Here is a 26,621-nt window from a genome sequence, read left to right as displayed (position 1 = left end):
AAAAGTCAATTAGAGCTAAAACCTTATTTCCTTTCCTAATAGTCGAAATCTTAAAAATGTTACTTAAGGTATTTATTGACTTGTGGTTCCATTATAATAAAGCTTCCCTTTGGGTGAAGAGAATTGAAAATTTTTATTAGAAATATTTATGTTCTATATTGAGTCTTGGCTATACAACTGAATTATTTTGTAGCCTGGGTACATTTTAGGTTATTAATTTTTAAAGTGAAGAAAACGATTGGCCTATGATCATTTTTAGCAGTGGAAGAGACCTTTGCTATCACTTGTTTCAATCCTTTTACTTTATATGTAAAGAAAACTCAGGGTCAGAGTGATTAGGAGACTTGCCCAAGGTCACCAGCTAGTAAGTGGAGAAATAAGGACCCAACTTTATAAACCCCTGGTTATATGCACATCCTACTACCATGCTACTGCCACACAACAAGAAAGATTTCGACACTTTTGCAAATTTTCTAAAAGGTCTTTGGATGAAAAACTTAAATGTGATCATTCAGTATAGTAAATGTGGTCATATGTAAGCAAACTAGCTGGTTTCCCCACCTGCCTGAGTACAGTGTGTTTCACAACCAACTTGAACTCAATTCAACTCATTTACTTAGTTTCATACATGTCTCTTACATCAAGGTTAGTAGAATGTTTTTACTAAACAAATTTGAGACTGATCTAGTAATTCTTATATTATCTTCACTGACAATATTATTTTATCAAAGAGAAAGTAAAAAATTATTTTTCTCTTCCTAAAGACACTTAAGAGAACCAACAGTACAGAAGTAAAACTTTGTGGGTTTTTTTTTTTTGTGTGTGTGTGTGTGTTAAATAGTCTCATAAAACTTTGGTTTAGAATTAATATAAGCTTTGTTTTACCTTTCCTGGGGCATTCCTGAAAGCCCGCATTTTCATTTGCTTTTCTACGCCCCGTGTTAATGCGAGATTGTACATTATTGTATGGAGTTTGCCTGTAACCCTGGATTTGAAGTTGCTGTTTGGCTGAAATTAGTCTGTGTTTGAGGGCTTCATTTTGTCTTTCAAGCTCATGGACTTTCTCTTGCAGCTGCTCAATCATTTCTTCCATTTCCACATCTCGTCCCAGCCGCTTGGGGCCGCCACCAACCCGCTCATATCTTTTCTTGTCATTAACTAGCCGTATTAACTTGGTGGCCATTCTGGGGAAATAATAAAAAGATGAAAAGGAATGTGAGAAGTCAGCATAAAATGCATTCTGTTGAAAGGAACATAATCACTGTGAAGACTTCAGTGCAGAACCTGAATAATAAATTTCAGGTTTTGATGTAACTATTACTGCCTGTGAAGAATCCTTTGATGATAATTGAAACCACTGGGCAACAATCTGCTTTATAGCACTGACAAATAACAGTTTCCTAAGGCTTATCATTTAAGGTTAGTAAAGAGAGGACACATATTTACTCCATATGTTCCTGAAATGCAATTTTTAACGCATGACCTTATATAGGAATGCTGTATGCACTTAAATGTAGTTACAGATTGTGGATGTGGTGGGTTATATCTGCAATCCACAGTAAGTTAAAACTTTTGGAAAGTGTATTAAGACTGTGCAGCATTTCGGTAATACATTGTTTTCAGTTTCTCCAGGATTAAGACACACTATAAATATAAAAATGTTAGAATGCATAAATGCACACATATAAAGCCTAATGAAAAATTCAAAAGAAACCAAAATGCACCAATAAATGTTGCTTAGTGCTCAAAAAACACTTGTGTTTAATGGTAAAAAATAATTAGATGCAAAAGTGTTATTTTAATGCTATCCTTAAATTTAGACATAAATTGTGCTTTTGACATCTCAGGAGTTTTTATCTTTGATTCTATTAAGTTTTGATAAAAACTGGTTAGACAGAACAAAAGACAGAAAGGGCACATGGGGGTGATGTAATATACACGTACGGAAAACATGCCTGACAGTGAATGGAAAAATCTTGGCAGGACAAGAAAGAAAAGGTGGCTTTGATGAGAGACACAAGTTCAAGACTTTACAAAATTGGTCGCACATCTTCAATAGCTGATTCTAGTTTATAGTGAATCTATTTTTATAAAGACCCAGAGAGGAGATTGAAAATAAAAACACACTTCATTTTTCTTTAAATGGGGTTTGCTTTATTTTAGCATGGTTATGGACAGAAGCTTTTACTTAAGGGAACAAAAGTGAAATAAAAAAATCCTTAATAGCTTTGGGATGTCATAGCACAACCTTTTTTCTGCCCTAAGCAGAGTCCGCTGTAAATGCGGTAGTAATACATGTCTATCTACACTTCTGGCTACTCGGCCTACAGCATGTGGCATCAGGGAGAGCTATGCATAACATAATCAGTTAGGATTGTTTTCTCCTTCCCTTGAGGCACATCCATTAAGCACGCTTTATAAAGGATACAGGATAATAAAAACCAAGATCCAAGAGTACCGCAAATACTCCAGTAAAATAATCAATGGATTAGTTCCCTTTTCACCTAATTCTGAGAACGATATATTACTGGAAATTTGGCCAGGTATCACAGATCAACAGGGCCATATAACTCTACCTGGTCCTTTAATGAGTTTAGGGTCCTAAGCCCCATCCAATGGCCTATGAATAAAAATAGGGTCATCATAAGAATGAGATGTCAACTTAAATATCTGAATTATCTGTTACAGAGAGACTTTCACACAGAGATACAGGTTACATTCAAAAGAAAGACACAGATTTAATATAAAAAGGCAGTTAACGACTAGAGAAAAACAATGACCCTAATTTTTAAGGCAGGAAAAGCACATCAATAGAGTACCTTTAAATTTTTCAAATGATGTTCAAATAAACTTTGTCAAGAAACATGATTGCATCTGTTCATCTAGTAAGAGCCATACATTCCATTTGCTGGATTTGATTATTTTATTATATGAATGAGTCATAAGTGATCTGGCAAAGTCTGAGTGCTTACTTCAAAAGGTAGTTTTGGCTAGATGCAGTGGCTCACGCCTATAATCCCAGCACTTTGGGAGGCCAAGGTGGGCAAATCACCTGAAGTCAGGAGTTCATTCGAGACCAGCCTGGCAAACATGGTGAAACCCCGTTTCTACTAAAATGTAAAAGTTAGCCAGGTATGGTGGTGGGCACCTATGATCCCAGCTATTCAAGAGGCTGAGGCAGGAGAATCACTTGAACCCAGGAGGTGGAGTTTGCAGTGAGCCGAGATCCAGCCACTGTACTCCAGCCTGGGTGACAGAGTGAAACGCCCTCTTAAAAAATAAATAATAAAATTAAAAAAAGGTAGCTTATGAAATCTATATTTATAGAAAATAATACTATTTACTTTTTTTTTTTTTAGATACAGTTTTGCTCTTGTTGCCCAAGCTGGAGTGCAATGGTGCAATCTCGGCTCACTGCAACGTCTGCCTCCTGGGTTTAAGCGATTCTTCTGCCTCAGTCTCTGGAGTAGCTGGGATTACAGGCATGTGCCACCATGCCCGGCTAAGTTTTCGTATTTTTAGTAGAAACAGGGTTTCACCATGTTAGTCAGGCGGGTCTTGAACTCCTGACCTCAGGTGATCTGCCCGCCTGGGCCTCCCAAAGTGCTGGGATTACCAACATGAGCCACCGTGCCCGGCCTATTTACTTCTTAAGGATAAATTTAAAGACAGTTCTACCCATGTATCTATGTCACGGTTAGTGGTATGAGATTGAGAGGAATTCAGAGCTTTTGGGTCATACTGTTTGTTGGCTCATTACTCTCACAGTTAAGTAAAATAAACTTCCAGGAGGTTAAATGGCGTGACCATATCATAAGCTAGTGCCAGAGAGATAAAAGAATAGATACATACCACTTGATTCCTTGCTCAGTCCTTTTCCCATTAAACTACATGGCTCATTATTAAGGTGTTTATTTTCTGGCTATGACAAATTACTAATGAGGTCATGGATGTGAATTCAGTTAGGCTTACAAAGAAAAAAACTGTTAGGTGGTCATGGTAGACTACATGCCTCATTCTGATTGGCTGATATATGTGTGAGCTATTGGTCAGAAAAGGAATCAGGCAAGTCAGTCACAAGTCTTGAAAACAGCCATCATCATAACTTAAAACCCAACTCAAAGTAAAAGGCCTGCACATAGCAGGTCAGTGGGTTGCCAAAGTCCACAGAGCAGAAGCTGAACTGGAACCATCTCCCTAGGATGGATTCTAAGCAGAAAAACCCTATATTCATTCTTCAATGGCCATCTCACCTTCTCTTTGAACCTGGAACATAAATATGAATACAGACCTGCCCGTGATTACACATCTGAACATACTTTGTTTTTAATGCTGTCCCTTCAGAAGATAGGCACAGCATTTCTGAATAAAAAAGAATGAAAGAGTATCTACCCTTAAGAAATCATTTTTGCCAAAATTTTTTGTACATAAATCAAAAGTGACAATACTGTTTCTTCAGAAACAGTACAGACTCTTTGAAATCAATATAGAATCTAGTCTAACCCAAGCAAAGTTAAATATGTTCCAGAAAATGAAGTGATATTTTAATTAGCAAACCCCAAATCTTAAGGGAACATGCCTTCTAACAAATTAGAATAGTTAGTTACTTTTTTAAACTTTCATTTTAAAATCAAGACATTTAAAAAAACAGATGCTTTGGTCATTTGCTTATTAAACTATAAATATTAAACCAAGTTATTTATAGATATGATATACTCCTGTTACTCTTAGCTATTAGCTTTTCTCTTTTAAATGGCAAATTCAGACATAATAAACATTCATAATCTTTTTGGTTTACTATTCTAGTTTGCAAGATTTTCCATTTTTAAAAATGGTATTTATTTACATCCTGCTTTATTCCAAACAAGATTCAAGGTGGGGTTTTCAATTAAGTTTATAAAATACCATACCCTCCAAGTTTTACTGAGTCAAGAAGAGAAGTTAAAAGCTTTTTATTGTAACCTTTTAATTTTTTCCTCCTGCTTGCGGGCATGCTGTTTAAGTAAAATGTTCTCATCATGCAAACGCAAAAATCTGTCTTCAAGTTCCTCACGACTGACACGTGACACTGCCTGGCGAGACTTCATTGTCCGTGTTGTTGAAGTTTCTGCAAAAATGCCAAGATAATTAATTGTGGGGTTACTTAAAATAGTCTCTAAAAACTCTTGATATTAATATAATCTCTGATGCACTAATCTTAGATTTTTTTTTCCTTTGTGACCTACAATTAAGATTGCTTTAGAAAATGTTATAGTGGTGTTTACATCAATTATTTAAGGTGAGAATAAAAATATTTCTTATTAATACTTTACATTCAATATTAGGAATTTGAACAATAGTATTCATTCAAAAATGTATTCAAGTAGCCATTCTTTAAGAATGTAAGGGCAGGCCGGGCACGGTGGCTCACGCCTATAATCCCAGCACTTTGGGAGGCCGAGGCGGGTGGATCATGAGGTCAAGAGATTGAGACCACCCTGGTCAACATGGTGAAACCCTGTCTCTACTAAAAATACAAAAAATTAGCTGGGCATGGTGGTGCATGCCTGTAATCCCTACTCAGGAGGTTGAAGCAGGAGAATTGCCTGAATCCAGGAGGCGGAGGCTGTGGTGAGCCGAGATCGCGCCATTGCACTCCAGCCTGGGTAACAAGAGCAAAACTCCGTCTCAAAAAAAAAAAAAAAAAGAATGTAAGGGCAGCTGCAGGGGTGGCTCAGGTCTATAATCCCAGCGCTACGGGAGGCTGAGGCGGGTGGATAACGAGGTCAGGAGTCACAGCCTGGCCAACACAGTGAAATCTCATCTCTACTAAAGATACAAAAAATTAGCTGGGCATGGTGGTGCATGCCTGTAATCCCTGCTACTCGGGAGGCTGAGGCAGGAGAATTGCTTGAACCTGGGAGGTGGAGGTTGCAGTAGGCCGAGATCGTGCCATTGTACTCCAGCCTGGGTGACAGGGCAAGACTCCGTCTCAAAACAAACAAACGAACAGACAAACAACAAAAATACTCAAGACTGTAAGATGGAACTCTGATTCAGTAAAGACCTTTGAACGTACATGCTGAATGCTGTGACAACTAAAAAAGTATCTGAAAGTTATTTATTTATTTACAAAGGCAAGAGTAAGAGTAATTTGGTAAACACAATATGATTAAGACATTTTTCTAAGCTATGGGTATTTTAGAAAACAAACTATAAAAGTTGTAAGACCAAAACACCCCTGAAATTTAAAAATTATCATTTAAAAGTTTCACAATTAATTTCTCTATACACTACCTTACATAATTTTTAGGAATGTTTATACTCTTTAGCATGTGTATATATCTGCTTGCAGAAGTTTAAATTTGGTATTTTCCATACCATTGTGAAGTAGGTCAATTTCCAACAATTCTCCAATAGAAACAAAGAAAAAACTGATAGAGACTAAGGTCCTGTGATAGTTTACTGAAGACAAGAATTGAAATTATACAATATCAAAACCCAATAAATCCTTTTGTACACCTAAAACTTACTTGTATTTCTTGATACTCCCCGAATGATCTCTAAAGCAAAGCTTATACACAGTTTTCACTTTTAACATAAAATCTGTGTAGCCAAAAATTAGCTGGGCTTGGTGGCACACGCCTGTAGATCCAGCTACATGTGGTGTTTAGGCAGGAGAATTGCTTAAACCCAGGAGGCAGAGGTTGCCGTGAGTGGAGATTGCGCCATTGCACTCCAGCCTGGGCGACAGAGCCAGACTCCAACCAAAAAAAAAAAAAAAAAAAAAAAAAAAATCTGTGTAGCCAAACTTTATTTTTTTCAATAAACAATACTCTGATCACTTTTCTGAAGTTTTCACAAGTGGCCATTTACACTGGTCTGATTAAAAAGTATTTGTAGATTCCTGAGTGGAATGTATCTTAAATCCCTAGCCTATTCAGGCTAGAGGAGGATTTTACGTCTTCTAAGAGTTGTTGATAATTGATACATGCATGCCAACATGGCTGATACACTCTACACACAAAGATAAACACAGCTCTCTATTCTAAGTTGTTCTTTAAAGTAGTGCTTTTCTTTCTCAATTTGAAAGTGCTTTTTAGCTCTACTGCCACTAAGTGACAAAAGAATAAAGAAAACTTTTAATCCATATTAATTTGATACAAAAGTCACTATCATGTGAGATATTCTACTTAAAACGCAAAATGTTTAAAATATGGCCTTTCCTCCCATATAAAATTTAAACATAAAGAAATGTTTTAATATTGAATGTAATTTAAACCAGGCAATTCAGTTTGGAGGCTAGATACTCTCTATGTAGTTTCTACTGATGTGAGGAATTTTAAGAAGATGATTTATGTTAATTCTTTATCAGAACAGAGGGGGGACTGTACATTTTCTATGAGCTGTTGATAATGGATGCATGTAGTAAAATGCCATATGTGTTTAAAACCTTCCAACTTTTTGTTTAGTCCAATCAAAGACTATATAGTTACTTAAATGGTTTGGTCTGTATGAGTATCAGAAATACTTTAAATTAAAAGTAAAGAAGTCAGTGATCAAAGTTCATAACTGTAATAAATAACAGCTGGCCATACCTTGTAACCCTCCCATTCCAAAGAGGTTTAGACCTATGTCTTTCACAGGCAAGTCTCCTGCAGTTTCATCAGTTGGACCAGACATGGCCTAGCTGTGGAGAAAAGAAAATTCAAACTCTTTCCAAGTTATTACATTAACTATGCAATGGAATGAAGTGAATAAAATGAAAAAGGGACTAGAACTTTAATGGGCATCTTATTGTCCACATGTGCTGCCTGAAGATGAAAGCTTCTATTCTAAAAGTACTACTACATTCAATCATGGAGACAGTGTTCCTTTCAACAGTGTATTTCGTATAATTTGCTTAGGAAATCAGGTAAGATTATCATTTAAGAAATACCTCCTCTCCATCCCTTCCCTCTCCCCAGCCTCCAAAAGGAAGCAGGTATCTTGCAAAAAACTCAGGTCAGGAACTTGATTCAAATGGTTGCCCTATCAGTAACAAATTGGTCAAGCCACTTAACTTCTCCGAGTTTCAGTCCCTCAGTTTAAAAAATGGAGAAAATAATACCGATCTCAGAGAGTTATTCTAAGGGTAAATGAGATGAGTAAATTAAAAGCACTGAGCACATGTGCCTGGGATGTCAATATTACTTAAATATTAATTGTGTAATTGATGTACAAATGAGTGGGCAGTTCCAAGTTTTGTGAAAGAGGTTTTGTGGCATACATTTACCAACTGGGTTTGTTTTCTGTGTGTCCTGCTTTTGTTGCTGTGGAGCTTAGGTCCTGCCCAGGGTTCAAATACCTCCAAATATAGGCTGTCTAGGTAATTCTGGTATTTTTATAGTTTCTATTCTCTCTTTTTTTTTTTTTTTGAGACAGAGTCTCGCTCTGTCGCTAGGCTGGAGTGTAATGGCGTGGTCTTGGCTCACTGCAACCTCCGCCTCCCAGGTTCAAGCAATTCTCCTGCCTCAGCCTCCCGAGTAGGTGGGACTACAGGCATCCACCACCACACCCGGCTAATTTTTGTATTTTTAGTAGAGATGGGGTTTCACTATGTTGGCCAAGATGGTTTTGATCTCTTTTTTTTTTTTTTTTTTTGAGATGGAGTTTCGCTCTTGTTACCCAGGCTGGAGTGCAATGGCGCGATCTCGGCTCACTGCAACCTCCGCCTCCTGGGTTCAGGCAATTCTCCTGCCTCAGCCTCCTGAGGAGCTGGGATTACAGGCACGTGCCACCATGCCCAGCTAATTTTTTGTATTTTTAGTAGAGACGGGGTTTCACCATGTTGACCAGATGGTCTCCATCTCTTGACCTCGTGATCCACCCGCCTTGGCCTCCCAAAGTGCTGGGATTACAGGCTTGAGCCACCGCGCCCAGCGGTTTTGATCTCTTGACCTTGTGATGCACTCATCTCGGCCTCCCAAAGTGCTGGGATTACAGGCGTGAACCACCACGCCCAGCCAATAGTTTCTATTTTTTACAGAAATGCAGTAACTTTATTTTGTATGTGGATGTGAGTGGTCCACACAATATCTACTTTGTAAAAAAAAAAGGATTTTATATTTTCACTTCAATCTACCTAGTAAGCTAAAGGCACACTGTGAATGAAGGTACACTAAAGGGCAGAGTTCTTAAGCTCTAGGATATTGGTTCTAGAATGTGAAGACCAAGACAGTAGCAAGCTTTATTGCCTTGTTCAGTTCTGTATTCTTGGAGGCTAGCACAAAGCTTGGCACATTCTGAGAGCAGGCATTCAAATAGTTGTTGAATGAATGAATGGGGTCTGTGGGGTCTGTGAACCTAGAGATCGTTTACCAAATTTTATATGTGTATATGCAATATCTTTTAAAGAGGGTTCACAACTTTGATTGTAACTCACAAATGGTGGAGAACCATTGCTTTTTGCTGTTACAGAAACAGCTAACAGACAAATTCTTGGGAGATCATCTACTTCTTTTGGAAATACTGCTATAGAAAAGGTCAATTTTTAGGATCCTGTTGACACACAAGCCCATGTGTGAAAATGAGTAGTTTTTCATGACAGTGTTAAGGTCACTTTAAAAATAATGAGGATAATGATGATGATGATGATGATGATGATGGTGTTAACATTCACTAAATACTTATGTGCCACGTAGTGTTCTAAGTGCTCTGCCTATACAAATTAATGAAGTGTCTCACCATTTCCTTGTGAGGTTGTTACTCAAATGATTCCTGCTTTACAAATCAGGAAGCTGAGACACAGATTAGTTAACTCACTTAAGGTAGCAGTTAGAAGTATTTTTTTTTTTTTTTGAGGCGGAGTTTCGCTCTTCTTACCCAGGCTGGAGTGCAATGGCGCGATCTCGGCTCACCGCAACCTCCGCCTCCCGGGTTCAGGCAATTCTCCCACCTCAGCCTCCTGAGTAGCTGGGATCACAGGCACGCGCCACCATGTCCAGCTAATTTTTGTATTTTTAGTAGAGACGGGGTTTCACCTTGTTGACCAGGATGGTCTCGATCTCTTGACCTCGTGATCCATCCGCCTCGGCCTCCCAAAGTGCTGGGATTACAGGCTTGAGCCACCGCACCCGGCCTAGAAGTATTAATAGTTGTGTCCGGTGATATTTTTGGTTGTCACAATAAGGAAGGGGGATGCTACTGGCATCTAGTGAGTAGAGGCCACGGATGATGTAAAAAATATCTAACAATGCTTAGGAGAATAACAAATCCAGCCCAAAATGCTAATAATAATGTTGAAACTGAGTAACCCTACACAGTGCTGCAATGCCTCTCCAACACCATCTCACGTTATCCCTCTTTGCTCACTATGTTCCACCTATAGTACTGTTCTTTTACTTTCCTCGAACCCCCCATACCCTTGTCTTGCTCAAGGCCTTTGTATTAGCTGGCTCCTCAATCTTTGGAGCTCAGCTCACTTCCTCAGACAGGCTTTCCCTGATCATCTTATGTTGGAGTCGTCTTCCTTAGATTTCTTCACTGTTTATTTCTTTTCTTTTCTTCTCTCTCTCTCTCTCTCTCTGTCTTTCTTTGACAGGGTGTTGCTCTGTTGCCTGGGCTGGCCTCGAATTCATGGGTTCAAGTGATCCTCCCATCTCAGCCTCCCAAGTAGCTGGAACTACAGGTGCGTGCCACCACGCCCGGCTTGTTTCTCTTATATCAACTGCCTCTATGTGAAATTATCAGATAAAATTATTGTTTGTCTCCACTAAAAAAGTATAAACACCTCAAGACGGGTATTAGTTTTGTTCACAGCTGTTCAGGAACAGTGCCTGGTACATGGTGGTAACTAACATTAATATATATTGAATGATTGGTTGGGCGTGGTGGCTCACGTCTGTAATCCCAGTATTTTGCAAAGCAGAAAGAAAAGAAAAAGAAAAAAACTTATTGAATGAATACATGGATACCAGGCACTGAGATTAAAATGGCAAGCAAAGTCCCCGCCTCTATGAAACTAGCAAATTATGGAAGTAATCAAACGATAAACAAATAATATACAATTAAGCAAACAATAGGCCACTCAGGAGGTTTAGGGTCTACCAACCAACTCCCAATCAAGGGCAAACGAGCAAACTGTGTTAGGGATCTTCAATTTGCAGGATATGGATAAAGACGGCAATTAGCAGCATCAACTCTCACCTTCATGGCTGGGATATAACATTTCAAGTTGATCCTGGACGCTGGGATAAAGGGGCGGGCTGTGATTCAGGCCTGAGAATGTGGAGGTGTCTCAAGCTGGGTTGCTTTCACGCGAGCAGAACTCCAGGGCCTTCTCTAGGCCTCAGAGCGGACCCCAGGACCCTGGCCCGAGCTGCACAGGGAGGGTCCGCAACCTCCACCCACCACCATCCTCCCTCATCCTCCCCGAGTACTCACCGCGCCACTGGTCCTGCCGCTAGCTACCGTTGCTATAGCGCCGACAGCGTGGCGGGCGGCTGGCCGAGAGGAACACGGGAAAAACATGGCAGGCCCCCGTTGCCTCCTGGGAAATGTAGTTCTCTTTGGACTCCAGCCCGTCGGCTCGCGGGGTAGCGGACTACGCTTTCCCAGCTGTCGGCCCTGGGAAATTCTCGTGCTCCCAACCCCGAGGCGCTCGCGGGCCTCGCCGCGGTCCATCCTGGGAGTTGTAGTTTTCTCAGCTCTGAGGGAGAATGGCTCCAGGCGGGAGCAGGACGCTGAGAGAACTACATACAGGAGGCGGGGTCCAGGGTGAGGGATGTACGTTGCTCGCTTGGCGAAGGCGGCTTTTAGTGGCAGCATGAAGCGCACCCCGACCGCCGAGGAACGAGAGCGCGAAGCTAAGGTATTCTGGGCTCCTGGGGCCTGGGCTTCTTCGTGCGCTGGGAGCTAGGAACAGGGAACCTGCAGGGCTTGGTTTGATGGCGAGCGGATGCATGGTGTTAAGCTAAGGGGTGACAGGGCCTTGTCAGCAAGGGACGTGGAGACATTGGAGGGGGTGTTACAAATTCGTGCTGTTCAGGATGCAGGCCGAATCCTGTTCGATCGGCCCAAAAATGAGAAGCAAGATACCCATTTTCTTGTCGTTCTTCTGCACGTATTCCTGGGTTAAATTTGTAGCCATCCCTGTGCCTCAGTTTACCGGACTCTCAGATGACTGTGATCATACCAGCTGTGCTATCTCCTAATGGTCTCTGAGGACCGAATCGTGACTGAGATCGGCTTAGTAGAAATCGGCGGTCAGCTGTGTTTCTTTGGAACAGTTGTCTCAGTCACCAGCTGATACAGTTTGTGTCCTTTCAGCGCTGTGTATATGAATCGTTAACTACATTGCTTTTCTTCATCTTTAGTGTTCAGTTTCTGGTAGTTGCCATTCCATGGGATGACCATGATAATGGCAATAGCGGTTTAAAAAAGCATTTATTGTGGGTCAGGCACTGTGTTAGGTGCACAATATTTAAATTATTTCATATCATTGTCACAGCAAGATAGATAGACAGATAGAGTATAAACAACACCCTGCTTCACAGGTGAAGAACTGAGGCCCAGAAGAATGGAGTGTTTTCCTTTCTCTCATTCCCAAAGTCAGATCTTGTTGATTTATCTGTGTATATTGGGAATCTATCCACTTTTTTTTTCCATCAAGGTACTATTATCTTTTTAATGAACTGTTGGAATAGTCTCTTGATTGGCCTATATTCACTCGACATCCTAACTTAACTCTTCCTCCACTTTCTCTTCCTTCCCCCAACAACGATTCTCTTCTGCACACCCTAGAGTAAGATCTTCGTGAAATGAAAATCTAATTATGTCCCTTTCCTGTCTCCTTACTCTGCCAACCACGTGTTTAAAAATATTCCATGGCTTTCTGTTGCTCTCAGGATAAAGAAAAAACTTCACATTGCCTACCCTGCAAGATCCTGCATGGTCTGGGCCCTACCTGTTTTCACAATCCCATTGAACATGACACTCTGCTGTCTCCCGGCCAGTCACTTCGGCCTTCTTAAAAGTTACTATTCGGCCTTCTTAAAAGTTACTCTTCCCTGAAGTTCATGTGGCTACAGGGCCTTTGCACATGTTATTTGGTGCCTACTCTATGTTAAGCAAATATTGGCGGTGAATATCAGTGTTAAATAATGTAGACACAGAATTGTCTTGCTTTCATAGAATTTCATCTTACAAGTGAGTCTGTTTTAGGGCAATGCATCTAAGGATTTAAGATATAAAATCTGCTCTCTATTGACCTGAGTTAGTGCAGTATTTCATAAGGGACCTGAAGTCATGCTTGAGTCTGGATATGATGTGGATAATATGCTAAAGATAAGCACAAAGAAGGTGACCCTTCTGCTTTAGTTTACACAGTGCAAAGAAACAAATGTCACCTTATGGTGTTGTGAATGATGTCTTTCTCATCTTTCAGGTTTATTTTTAAAGTAATTCATTTATTCTGTGAAGATTTATTGAGCACCTATTATTTGCCATATGTTGAGATTATAATTTTGGCTGAAATAGAATCCCTGTGCCAAAGGAGCTCTTGCTCGATTGAAACCATAACTATTGCCTGTGAAGTAGTTATTAGTGTCATCCATATTTTAGAGATGTGGAAACTGAGACTTGTAGAAATCGTGACTTTCCCAAGGCCACTTGGTTGCTAGGCGAAACTAGCACTCTGGGCCAGGTCTTCTAACTCCAAATTCCAGGCTTTTTCCATTTTCTGCTTGTGAAGCATGTTGAATTGGTAGAGCAAGTTGTCATCCTTTTTTCTTTAAAACATTTGCTTTTCATTTAAAATTTGTTTACTTAATATTATTGGGTAGAACAAAGTATAAATAGTTGTTTTAAATGTAAAATGTCTAATGACTCATGAATTATTTTCTCTTTTTCTAATCAACTTCATTGAGGTATAATTTACATACAGTCATTTGCAACCATTTTTAGTGTACAATTTGAACCGTTTTGACAAATGTATGTACCTGCAAAACCCACCACAGTTGGCATAGTGAACATTTCTGTTCCCTCTTGCTAATTTGCGGTTAGTCTTTCCCTCCACCTTGGCCCCCAAGCCACCACTGATATGTTTTTTGTCTCTGTAGATGCATCTGTATTTTCTAGATTGTGTATAAATGGAAGCATACGGTATATACTTCTGGGTCTTTTTTTTTCATGCATCGTAATGATTTTTCTTTTAAATAGAGATGCTGTCTTGCTATGTTGCCCAGGCTGATCTGGAACTCCTGAGCTCAAACCGTTCACCCTCCTCTGCTACCCAAAGTGTTGTGATTATAGGCGTGAGCCACTGTGCCTGGCCAGCATAATGATTTTTGAGATTAATCCATGTTGTTGTATGTATCAATAGTTTGTTCCTTTTTGTTGTGGATTAGTGGTCCACTGTATGGATATACCACATGTTGTTTATTCATGCACTTGTTGCTAGACATTTGGACTGTTTCTGGTTTTGGATTCATGAAAAAAGCTGCTATGACCATTGATGTATGACTGTTTCCTAGGTCAGGTAATGCCCCAAATTTCTGTCGGGTAATGTCCCAAAATGGAATTGCTTAATTATAGGGGAGTTCTTTGTTTAACCTTATGAATAAATTGCCAAACAGTTTTCCAAAGTGATTTGACCATTTGTTTTAGTTTTCTGTGGCTGCTGCAACAAGTTACCACAAACTTGGTGGCTTTAAACAACAGAAATTTGTTCTCTTACAGTCTGGAGATCAGGCATTGAAATCAAGGTGTCAGCAGGGTCACACTCCCTTTGAAGGACTTTAGGGAAAGCTCCTTCCTTGCTTCTTCCAGCTTCTGGTGGTCCCTAGTGTTCCTTGGCTTGTGGTAGCATCACTTTATAACATCTCTGCTTCCATCTTCACATGGCCGCCTTCTCTCTGTTTCTGTGGCTCAAATCTCTCTCTTCTTTCTCTTCAAAGAATGCCAGTCATTGGATTAGGACCCATCCTAAATCCAGGATGATCTCGAGATCCTTGAGAGCCTCAAGTTAATTACATCTGCAATGACACTTTTTCCAAATAAGGTTACATTCATACAGGCCAGGTTTTTGGATTTGGACATAACGTTTTGGGGGACAATATTCAAACGCACTACACCCTTTTATGTTCCTACCAACTGTTGGTGGGAAAGAAAAATGAGAGTTCTACTTCTTTCCTATCATTGCAACGCTTGATATTGTCAGTCTTTTAAATTTTAGCCATTCTAGTAGATGTGCAGTGTTGTTTGACTGTGATTTTAATTTGCATTTCAGTGATGACTAATGAGGTTGCATATGTTTCTTTTTGTAAATCTTTATTGAAGTTTAATTTACATACCATAACATTCACCTGTTTTAAGTGTACAACTCTGTGGTTGGTAGCATATTTGCAGAGTTGTGTAACTATCACCACAGTCTTACTTTAGAACATTTCCATTCCAGAAGAAACTTTGTATCATTTGCAGTTACTTCTCAATTCTGCTTCATCCCTAGGGAACCATGAATCTGCTCTTTTCTGTAGATTTACCTTTTGTGGACATTTTTGTATAGATAGACTCATACAATCTGTGGTCTTTTGTGTTTGGCTTCTTTCACCCAGGATAATGTTTTGAGGTTCATCTGTGTTGTAGCATGTATCGATACTTGGTTACTTTTTATTACACAGTAGCTAGAATTCCAATGTCAGGCCTGGTGTGGTGGCTCATGCCTCTAATCCCAGCACTTTGGAGGCCTAGGCGGGCAGATTATTTGAGATCGGGATAACTTAGATCAGGACCAGCCTGGCCAACTTGGTGAAACCCTGTCTCTACTAAAAAATACAAAAATTCGCTGGGAGTGGTGGCCCACACCTGTAATTCTAGCTACTTGGAGGGCTGAGGCATGAGAATCGCCTAACCCGGGAGGCAGAGGTTGCAGAGAGCCCAGACCGTGCCACTGCTTTCCAGCCTGCGTGACATAGTGAGACTCTTGTTTCCAAAGAAAGAAAAGAATTCCGGTGTCAGGATATACTATGTTTTGTTTATCAGTTCACCAGTTGATAAGACATTTGATTTGTTTCTACCTTTTGACTGTTAAGAAAAATGCTACTGTGAACATTTGCACACTAGTTTTTGTGTGGACGTGTTTTCATTCCTCTTGAGTAGATACCTAGGAGTGGAATTACTGGTCACATGGTAAATCTATGTTTAACATTTTAAGACGCTGACAAACTGTTTACTTGTGTGGCTTCACCATTTTACATTCCCCAGCAGCAATTTTGAGAGTTACAATTTTGTCACATCCTTGGCAACACTTGTCATTGTCCATCTTTTCTATTGTAACCATGATACCGGGTGAGAAGTGGTATCTCATTGTGGTTTGATTGCATTTCTCCCATGGGTAATAATGTTACACATTTTCTCCTGTGCTTATTGGACATGCATAGATCTTTTGTGAAGTATCTGTTTAAAATCTTTGCCCATTTTTTTTGTTGGATTGTTTCTGTTCTTATTATTAAGTTTCATGAGTTCTTTTATTTTCTAGATATAAATTCTTTGTTTACTATGTGTGTTGCAAACATTATCTTCCTAAGTGTCTACGTTACTTAATGGTTTTTTATCAAGATCCAATTTATCAATGTTTATTCTTATGGTTCACACTTTTTGTGTCATATCTATGCAATCTTTATTCCAAAGTCACAAAGATTTCTTGTTTGCTTTTTAAATTAGACTTTGTCATCCCCATAGTGGGTACTTAGTTTTTATTTTTCTTTTCTCTTTGAAATAACTTAGATCATATTTTCTCCCTTGTGATTGCTTATGCTATAGACTTTTATGCTATTTCCAAGTCTGGAGGGTGAATAAGAAGGTTGGACCAAATAGCTTTCTACGATTAGCATTTATTTAATTTGTGTTAAGCATGTGAGAGTACTATACCATATTCATGCATTTTTTTTTTTTAAAAATGAGCTTTTCTTATAAGGCAAATAGTAGAACAGTCCAGATTAGTATTTGATGGTTTGAGTTAGAACCATGGCGTCTACCATTTCCTTACTATTGGGATTGGGGATTCACAACCTGTGCCTCAGTTTCTCCAGTCAGAAAATGAGGTTAAGAATAGCTTCTTCTGTGGGTTGCTGTGAGGACCGAGTGTGATTAGGTCTAGCTACTGTCCCAGGAGTAGAGTTGCATGTCCTTGATTGAGTTTGGTTGCCTGAGGGGTCCTCTGCGGGGGTGGGACTGGCCCTATCCATTCTTTCCCAGATATTATAATTTATTGTTTTGAAATGATTAGAACTTATTAAAGAGCAAGAGTAGAACCTAGAGATCTCATAGACTTGCTGTCCAGATTCACAGGTGAACATCTTGTTGTGTTTACTTTATTGCTCTCTCTCTTGCCGTATATATCCATATAAACAATTATTTTTTTAATGAACTATTACAGAGTAAGTTGGAGACATCAGTCCTCTTTACCGCTAAATAGTTCAGCATGTATTTCCTAAGAACATGGACATTCTCTTACATACAAATATAAACACAGTCAATTGTTAATTTCAGAAAAAGTAGATGTTGATATAATGCCATTATGTAATCTAAAGTTCATATTCAAATTTTGCTAATTGTCCTCATAAAGAATTTTATAGCATTTTTTTCCTGGTCCAGGTTCCATTCTTGTATTATATATTACCTTTCATTGTCAGGTCTCTTTGGTCTCTTCTCCTTTAATCTGGTGTCCTTTAAATGGGTTCCTAATCCTTTTTCTTTCAAGACGTTGACATTTGTGATGTGTGCAGGCTATTTTTTTTTTTTTTTTGGTAGAATGACCCTATATTTTTATTTGTCTTTGTGTTTCCTTATGATTAGATTCAGATTTTGCATTTTTGGCATGTATATTTTTGAGGAAAGATGGTACCTCTACAGGTCACAGATTTATAATCTGCATATCCATCCTTGCTGTAGGTAAGTTTTATTTGGCCCAAACAAACTGTTTGAACATTGTTTCAGAATTATTTTCTAATATTTAAGAGTCGAGGGATTTCACATAAAGATCTGGGTGTCTGATTCTCTTGAAAAACTAGAGTATCTGGTAACACTGGGCATGCATTTTCCTAACTAGAGTTGAATAGTGCCTTCCCTTTTAAGTAGGAAATGTGCTTTGCATTTTGCTGTCATCCAGTTTTGCCCATTCAGTCGCAGTGTAGTGGTGTAGTGTGGGACTTTAGACGCAGACTCCTGAAATTGAATTCTGCTCCCTCATTTACTTGAGCAAACAATTTAACTTCTCTGAGCCTTTGTTTCCTCATCTATCAAATTGGAGTGATATTTATGGTTGTGGTAGGGATTGAGATATTATATAGCACGTAAAACATTGCTGGCCTACAGTAAAGATAAATATTGTTATTATCACCATCATGTCATCATCAGCATCACCACCATCACCACCACCTTCACTACTGCCTATCTGACCCCAGTAGATTTATAGCCTATATTCAGGACATTTATTCTGTAAACTGATGTTGAATGTCTTCTCAAGTGGATTTTCTCAATTGGGGTTTCATTAACTTATTTCCCATGCAACCAGATGGTACTAGTTTTGTACCACCTTTCAGAAAATTGAGAATATAGTCACTCAAACCATTTTCTGTGTTCTGTGGTTTTGATAAGGAACCTGATTAATTGTCGAGTACTGTACTCAGCACAAGGGTAAAGATGGCAGACACAGTCCCATGGAACTGGCTGGCTGTCCATGGAAGGTAAATAAGTACCAACAGCAGAGTGGTGAGTTTTATCACGGGAGGACATGGTAGCAAAGAAATTGTAATATGACCTAGAAGTCAGGGAATTCCTTCCTTAGAAGATCTGTTTAAAGGTGTATCCTTAGGAGGCCTGGGATTCCTTAAGGGGTTTTTCAGAAATATTAAAACTGTTTTATTAGTCATGGAATTAAAAGCTATGGATGTTGAATTCCAAGTTAGCTTCAAAGATTCCTAAGCTGGCTTAGGTTACATCATCTTTTAAACTATTAAAAATAGAAGTAATTTAAGTTTATTATGGAAATGACTATATATCTAAGAACATTTAATAATTTTGTTTAAGTAATGTACATTTTTATCAGTGAAGGAAAATGTCCAGAATATATAACCTACTATTTTAAGTAACATGATTTAAAAACTCTTCTGTTTTTGGGGATAGTTGTCTTATCAACTTTAAATAATAAGGTTTACTGAGTTACAAAAATAATAACTGAGTCAAATGCAGTGGCTCACATCTGTAATCTCAAATGCTTTGGGAGATTGAGATAGAGGAGTTTCCCTTGAGACCAGGGGTTCGAGGTTACAGTGAGCTGTGATTATGCCACTGCACTCCAGCCTGCGCGCCAGAGTGAGACCCTGTCTCTAAATAATAAGAACAATATTCAACAAAAGAAAGTTTGTTTTTTATGTTTGTACTCGCTAGATATTTTTACCTTATTTTATATTTCAAGTTTGGCATTTTATTGAGGTCCTGAGAAGGTTCTTCTGGACTCTACTTTTTTTTTATGGGCCATTCTAGATTATGTCACCGATTTATCTAAACTGAAGACTAAATATAGGACAGTTTTGGTTTTTCGGCCAAAGACCAGGGGACTTGAGAAATGAAAACCTCACCTGACACATTCTATTCTCTGTTTTTTTTTTTTTTTTTCCTGCTTCCCCAAATCCATTATTATTTTTTGCTTAATCTCTCCTTCAATATATGGGTAAGTCTTTCATCACTGTTTGGAGGTTCAGTTGACTTCTGTAAATAAAAGAAGGTTAGTGTATTTGATTATAGTTTCCAAACTACTTTAAATACTCTATATTACTTGAAAATTAACCAAAAAAACCACTTAGTAACAGTGAGTTCTTGTTACTTTCCGTTATTTCCAGGTCTGTTTCCTAACCCTCCTAGTATTTGAAAACTAAATTAGCCATTCACAAAAAGTCTTAGACACTTAAAGCAAACAGTAGCTTCCTTGAAGATAGCATTTGTGTCTAATTCATCTTTTCATCTCTCCATTGTACCTGGCAGGATGTCTCCCACAGAGGAGACATTAATAAGTATCTGGTGCCTGTAATCCCAGCACTTTGGGAGGCCGAGGCAGGCAGATCATGAGGTCAAGAGATCAAGACCATCCTGGCCAACATGGCGAAACCCTATCTCTACTAAAAATACAAAAATTAGCTGGGCATGATGGCGTGCGCCCATAGTCCCAGCTACTTGGGAGGCTGAGGCAGGAGAATTGCTTGAAACTGGGAGGCAGAAGTTGCAGTGAGCCACGATCGTGTCACTGCACTCCAGCCTGGCGCCTGGCAACAGAACAACTGTGTCTCAAAAAAAAAAAAAAAAAAAAAGTAAAATAAAAATAAAAAATAAGTATCTGGTGAAGAAAGATTAAATGGTTGAGAGCATCCAGCATCTGCTATATGATACATGTGACCCTTCATAATTATGATTCTGGATCCTTAGCTGCTAATGAGATTTATTGTGGCTGAGTTTAGCGATACAAATTTTGACATGTAGATTATAGTCTCCAAAAAAGTAGATATCATGTTTTTTTTTTTGTTGTTGTTTTTTGTTTTTGTTTTTGTTTTTTTTTTTTTTTTTTTTAGTTTTATCATTCACCATTTTATCCCCAGCCCTTAAGATTTTGCCAGACACATGGTAGGTATTTCATATTTGTCAAATAATGAATGAAATCCCAAGAGCATCATTTGTTATTGGTCAGTAGACTTTCTAATAGTGAGAAATGGAACTGGAATTTGAAAGAAATAATGGAAAATGGTTAAGTATCTTATGAATTTTAAATTACTTAATATGCCACAGGGGTGGGCATTAGTTTTGAGAACCAAGACCCTTCTATTCAACACGTACTTTAGCAACTGTCAACACTTGTTTCCAAGGGTTCTTTTCCAGTTTTAGAATGCAAGTTTACTTTTCAGACTTATTTTGTTGTTGTTAGTTTATTATGGTAGATTCCTTGCTAACGTTATATTTAAAGGGTGACTTTCTGACCTAGAGGAGAGGAACATTTGTTAGCATGGTACTTTTGGAACCTTAATGGAAAAGCACAGTTTAGAGAAGATGAATTTAGAGTTCTGCTAAGCTCATTCATTTAATCTTCTGTTATAAACTGATTTTGTAATATTTTATAAAATGTCTCACTGGTTGATTTCACAATGTAAACTTGAAGGATTCTTAGGATTCCTTTGGTTGAATTAGAACAGGTTCAAGAGATGAAGATTTGTGTTGGTAGCTACTTGTTCCCAAACATTTGTCTTTGGCATGCTGTTTGTTAAGCCATCACATGTTTGAAAGTTAAACCTTGAATTGGTGCTATGGTTTGCATTTCAAAAATTGTATTTTATTATGATAAGAACACAACATAAGATCTACGCTCTTACCACATTTTTCTTTTCTTTTTTTTCTTTTTTTTTTTTGAGATGGAGTCTTGCTGTCACCAGGCTGGAGTGCAGTGGCACTATCTTGGCTCATTGCAACCTCCACCTCCTGGGTTCAAGCAATTCTCCTGCCTCAGCCTCTTGAGTAGCTGAGACTACAAGTGCGTGCCACCACTCCTAGCTAATTTTTTTTTTTTTTGTATTTTTAGTAGAGATGGGGTTTCACTGTGTTAGCTGGGACGGTCTTGATCTTCTGACCTCGTAATCTGCCTGCCTTGGAATCCCAAAGTGCTGGGATTCAAGGCGTGAGCCACTGCGCCAGCCCAGCCTCTTACCACATTTTAAGTGTACAGTAGGCCGGGTGCAGTGGCTGGCTCATGCCTGTAATCTCAGCACTTTGGGAGGCTGAGGCGGGCGGATCACCTGAGGTTGCGAGTTCGAGACCAGCTTGACCACCATGGAGAAACCCCATCTCAACTAAAAATACAAAATTAGCTGGGTGTGGTGGCACATGCCTGTAATCCCAGCTACTCGGGAGGCTAGTAGAACCGCTTGAACACAGGAGGCGGAGGTTGCAGTCAGCCGAGATTGTGCCATTGTACACCAACCTGGGCAAGAAGAGCAAAACTCTGTCTCAAATAAATAAATAAATAAATAAAAAGATATTCATTGGCTGGGCACGGTGGCTCACGCCTATAATCCAAGCATTTTGTGAGGCCGAGGTGGGCAGATCATGAGGTCAGGAGTTCGTGACCAGCCTGACCAACATGATGAAACCTTGTCTCTACTAAAAATACAAAAATTAGCTGGGCATGCTGGTGTGCGCCTGTAATCCCAGCTACTCAGGTGGCTGAGGCAGGAGAATTGCTTGAACCTGGGAGGCAGAGGTTGCAGTGAGCCAAGATAGGGTCACTGCACTCCAGCCTGGGTGACACAGCAAGACTCCATCTCAAAAAAAAAAAAAAAAAGTATAAGTGTACAATAAAGTATTGTAAACTGTAGGTAAAATGTTGTATAGCAGATCTCTCTGGCACTTACTCATCTTGTATGATGAAACTATGCAGCTTGATTAGCTCTTTCCCATCCTCCCAGCCCTGGTAATCACCCTTCTACTCTCTGATTCTATGAGTTTGACTATTAGGCATGCATTTTTGTTTTTGCTGTAAGCATCTGTCCAGTTGCTATGCTGATCATTTATTTTGTGGTTTTGGAAATGACCTGCTTTCAAAGTGACCATGCCTCCCCTTATGTTAAAAAACTGCCATATGGTTAAAGGGCAGTTGAGACCTTTGCAACTGGTAGAAACCAAGTAGAAAATTCAGTTTGAAGGACCAAATTATGTTGCAGCTGCTCTGAGGAGGAGATTCATAATTGTTTGTGATCAGAAAATTCAGAGCTCTGATTTCTGCATTAGCCCTAAGTCTGCCCTTTGGCACCTTCATTTAGTGACTAGATCATTCAAGGCTGAGCCTCAAGGGCCAGCATTTCTGCAGTAATAATATAAAATGGGCTGATGTTGGAACCTTAACTCACTCTGCTGAATTGGGCATGATTAAAGTCTCAAGGCTGCATTAATATGGATTTTCTATTTCTCTCTACAGCAGTTCATTATTTCACTGTTTTCCAGTTTGCCAGTTTTTGAAAACAAAGACGGAAAATTCTGCTGATGAATTTCTTTTTGCCTGTCAGCACAATAGCATTTTGTTGGCTTAAGAATATGAGAATAGCACCAGGCAAATGAATGCAAACGTTACAGTTTATGTGGACTCTAGCCTGTTGTCATGTCAATCTTGTTATTTAGGTAAATAGTGTGCAATTTTTCGCCGAATCAGCAGCCAATATGCTGCGAGCAATTTTTGTTTTTGTTACATTATTGGCTGGTAACTCTATTAATGAGACAATAATTGGGAAATAGTAGTCATTGTTCTCATAAAACATGATCCTTGTGTTGGAACCACAGCCAGGCAGAGGAGTTGCGTATGCAGACAGCAAGGGAGGAAAGGATGAGTAGCCAGTGTTCCCAGCTTTTAAAATCATCAGACCCCTGCTGCTTAAATTGCCCCAGCTGTTAATGCTGGAACCATTACAGTAATGGACTCAGCAAATGAAGGAGAACGAAGACACGCACACTTTATTACCAGAGGGGCAATTTTCTCTTCATATGTAATAGCAGCGGTGCCTCATATTGATCAGACCATCAAGATACTAATCCTCTGTAAAATTACTTGTTATAACTGAAAATGTGTTAATCCAAATCAGTCTGTGTCCTGACTGTCTACTTACTATTGAATACAGACTATTAGATGCTTTATTTTTCATGATTTAAAGGCTTTGCCCTGAAAATGGTTGGCTTTTCCCTCGCAACACTGAGTGCTTAATCTTAGCTATAGCCCAGGGTTGTCTTTTTGTTTTAAACAGAACATCACCCACTTAATTAAGGAGTGAGTGTCTGTCTTGCTGTCTGAGTTATGCTGGTGTTTTATGTTCCTCTGGATTTATTAAGCATCTTGTTTTACATTCAGTCTGTGGTTTGTGCTGTAAATAAAAATAGGCCCATCTTGCACATATTAGAAATTTGCAGGTAGCAAATGTCAATAAGTACCAGGGATGTAAGGTTCTTTGATTTATACTTCAGGCACCAGGTTGTGGTTTGTCGATTGAACCCACAGGCAGAATGCATCCTGGTGTCTTCTGTGGAGCAGATGTGTTTTTGCATCATTGTCTGAGAAAGTTTATGTTTATTTCTGCATCCTTGGTTCAGTAGATTGCTTTTTAGACAATGAGGCATATTCACTCCCCCTCTTATGTCTTGTGAGAAATGACTACAGCTAGACATCATAAGACCCATTAAAAACCGGTTTCTATCTTTCTGAATATTTTGAATTTTAGGAACTTCATAAAATTCCCATGTTTTTTCACTATAATCTCTTTCTGCATACTTTATATGTTTATTTGTATATAGACTCAGATGCCCTCTTGGCAGTATATTTATTCTAATATGTTGTTATAGCTCAAAGCATTTGTCTGACATTCTCTGTAGAGTTCATTCAGAAATACTTAATTAGTACTCTTTGTGTACCAGGACTTGCATTACAGGCTGGAGACTTGAGGACGAGTAAGATATAATCTTTGCCATTGAGGACCTTAGTTTAGGAGGAAGATAGGCATGCAAACAAATAATTATAGTAGTGCAGGATGGTAAATGCTAGTCTGCTGTGAGTGTGTACTTCTTGAGAGCATGGGCACAACAGTAAAATCAGCCTCATTGGTTTTTCTTGCTGTGTTATCAAAAGCAGAATTCTGACATTTAATTACACTTTGAGACTTGTTTCTAAATGACTCCTAGCTGTTTGAAAGAAATCTCTTCTTTCCTCACTGGAGACATGTTTACTGCCCTAGGGGGACAGTCAAAGGAAGGATTTCCAAAACTGTTTTGATCAATGACCACATCTTTGGATATGGATAGAGTTTCCCAAGGAGACTACTTGAAAGGAGATAGTGCTTATATGTTGTTTATATTCTGGCATTTATGTTATAAATCAGTCTTACTGCTTTAGAGTATAGTTTATGAGGAGAAAGGTAGCCTGTGGCGGTTAAGAACGCAGATTTCCTTTAGCTCCGCTGTTTACTGGCTGAGTGATCTTGGGCAAGTCACCTGATCTTCTTGAGTTTCAATCTTCATCTGTAAAATGGGGTTCATAATAGTTGTGAAGATTACATGATTTAATGTATGTAAAGCATTTAGACTCTTGATGGTCTAAGTGCTGTATAAGGTAGTTATTATTATGTATGTTTCTTTTAAAGTAATGAAATTAGTTTTCACATGTAGCTCATGAACACCAGCTTCATATAGAACCATAATGTTTATGTAAATGTATGGTATATGAGATAGAGAAGCATTTTTAAAATTTCTTAATGATTTTTTTTCGATTACATAGTAGTTTTTTACTTTAGAAAAACTAACAAATATGGAAAAATATGAAGCAGAAAAAAGTCTCATAATTCTTCAGAGATAAGTACTGTTATTTTATATTGGTGTATTACTTAGAATATTGTTATTATGCTTATTATATATAATATATACAGTATGACTATAATTTTATTTAAATATATTTATGATGTACATTTATATAAGATGTTTTAAACAAAAATGAGAATGATAATCTTCTAATTAGAGTGCTAATGTGTGATTTTTTAGTCTGCTTTTTTCTTTTACCATCTAGTATATTATCAACATTTTTTCATGTAATTCCAATTGAATAGTATTTCATCATATGGATTTTTTTCATTCTATCATAGAATATCCTTTAGTGGACATTCCTATGCATAAATCTCAGCACATCTTTGGACTATTTCCTAGGGTAATTTAAAAGAAGGCGAATTATATGGGCTAACTTTCCTTTAGAGTTTTGGTTCTCGTTGTCAAGTTGCCACCCAGAGAGGTGATGCCAGTTTTCAGTTTACGAAGCAGTATGTGAGAATGCTTATTGGTACATTCACTCTAACACTGGATATAATCATAAAACAATAATATTTGACAATTTGGAGGAGAAGTAGGCGCTTGTAGAACTAATTTGCATTTTCCTAATTATTATATTTGGTTGAATTTCTTCTACCATTTATATTGGTCAGTATCTTTCTTTTGGGACTTATTTATTCATATAGTCTTTGTTCATTCTGCTCACCTGTTTGTCTTCTCTTACTTATTTGGAAAAACATTTTGTAGATTATAGATGTTATCATTTACTAATCATGTTATGGAAACATTTTTTCAGTTTGTATATTGCCTGCCTTTTACTTTCATATTTTTGTTATTCAGAAGTTTTCCTTCATTTATGTATAAGAAAACATTTTCCCCCTCAGTATTAGATTAACAGTCACTTACACGTTCTTTTGGTTATTAATATTTTATTTTTTTCATGTAATTGTTATAAAGTGTCTAGAATTTAGTTGGTGTTATGGTATGGAGTAGATGTGGAAATTTTTCTTCCCCAAGGCTAACCAGATATCGCTGCTTGCATTTACTGAGTTATTTTTGACATTCTGATTTGAATGCCTTAATAATCAGATCTGCTTTTTATCCTGTTTGTTTTTATTTTGACACACCATCTTAATTGCCATAGTTGTTTTTTTTTTTTTTTTTTTTTTTTTTTTTTTTTTTTGTGACAGAGTTTCACTCTTGTTACCCAGGCTGGAGTGCAATGGTTCGATCTCGGCTCACCACACCCTCCACCTCCTGGGTTCAGGCAA

At 38.4% G+C, this 26,621-nt stretch overlaps 2 protein-coding genes across 7 annotated transcripts in view; one reads left to right on the top strand and one right to left on the bottom strand.

Moving 5' to 3' along the window:
- Positions 1-11,467, bottom strand: part of RPGRIP1L (RPGRIP1 like) — a 101,950-nt gene extending 90,483 nt beyond the window's left edge. For 4 of the 5 annotated variants that reach the window (XR_012518480.1, XM_003937273.4, XM_074402864.1 and 1 more), the window contains exons 1-4: positions 11,404-11,467; positions 7,578-7,669; positions 4,963-5,107; positions 886-1,184 (exon numbers count right to left, since the gene is read on the bottom strand). Coding sequence is in view for 4 of the 5 variants with exons in the window: in XM_003937273.4 (XP_003937322.1) it covers positions 886-1,184; positions 4,963-5,107; positions 7,578-7,662 (529 nt within the window). In the remaining variant the exon portion in view is untranslated. The other variant, XM_074402855.1, reaches the window with a different exon arrangement.
- Positions 11,468-11,725: 258 nt separating this feature from the next.
- The window catches only part of FTO (FTO alpha-ketoglutarate dependent dioxygenase), a 410,140-nt gene continuing 395,244 nt past the window's right edge, over positions 11,726-26,621 (top strand). For both annotated transcript variants that reach the window (XM_003937274.4, XM_074402846.1), the window contains exon 1: positions 11,726-11,830. In XM_003937274.4, coding sequence (XP_003937323.1) covers positions 11,744-11,830 — 87 coding nt within the window. In that variant the 5' untranslated portion in view covers positions 11,726-11,743. The remainder of the gene's footprint in view (positions 11,831-26,621) is intronic.

The sequence above is a fragment of the Saimiri boliviensis genome, chromosome 1, assembly GCF_048565385.1.
Source record: "Saimiri boliviensis isolate mSaiBol1 chromosome 1, mSaiBol1.pri, whole genome shotgun sequence".
Taxonomy (NCBI): Eukaryota; Metazoa; Chordata; class Mammalia; order Primates; family Cebidae; genus Saimiri; species Saimiri boliviensis.
This window is presented reverse-complemented; position numbering and strand designations above follow the sequence as displayed.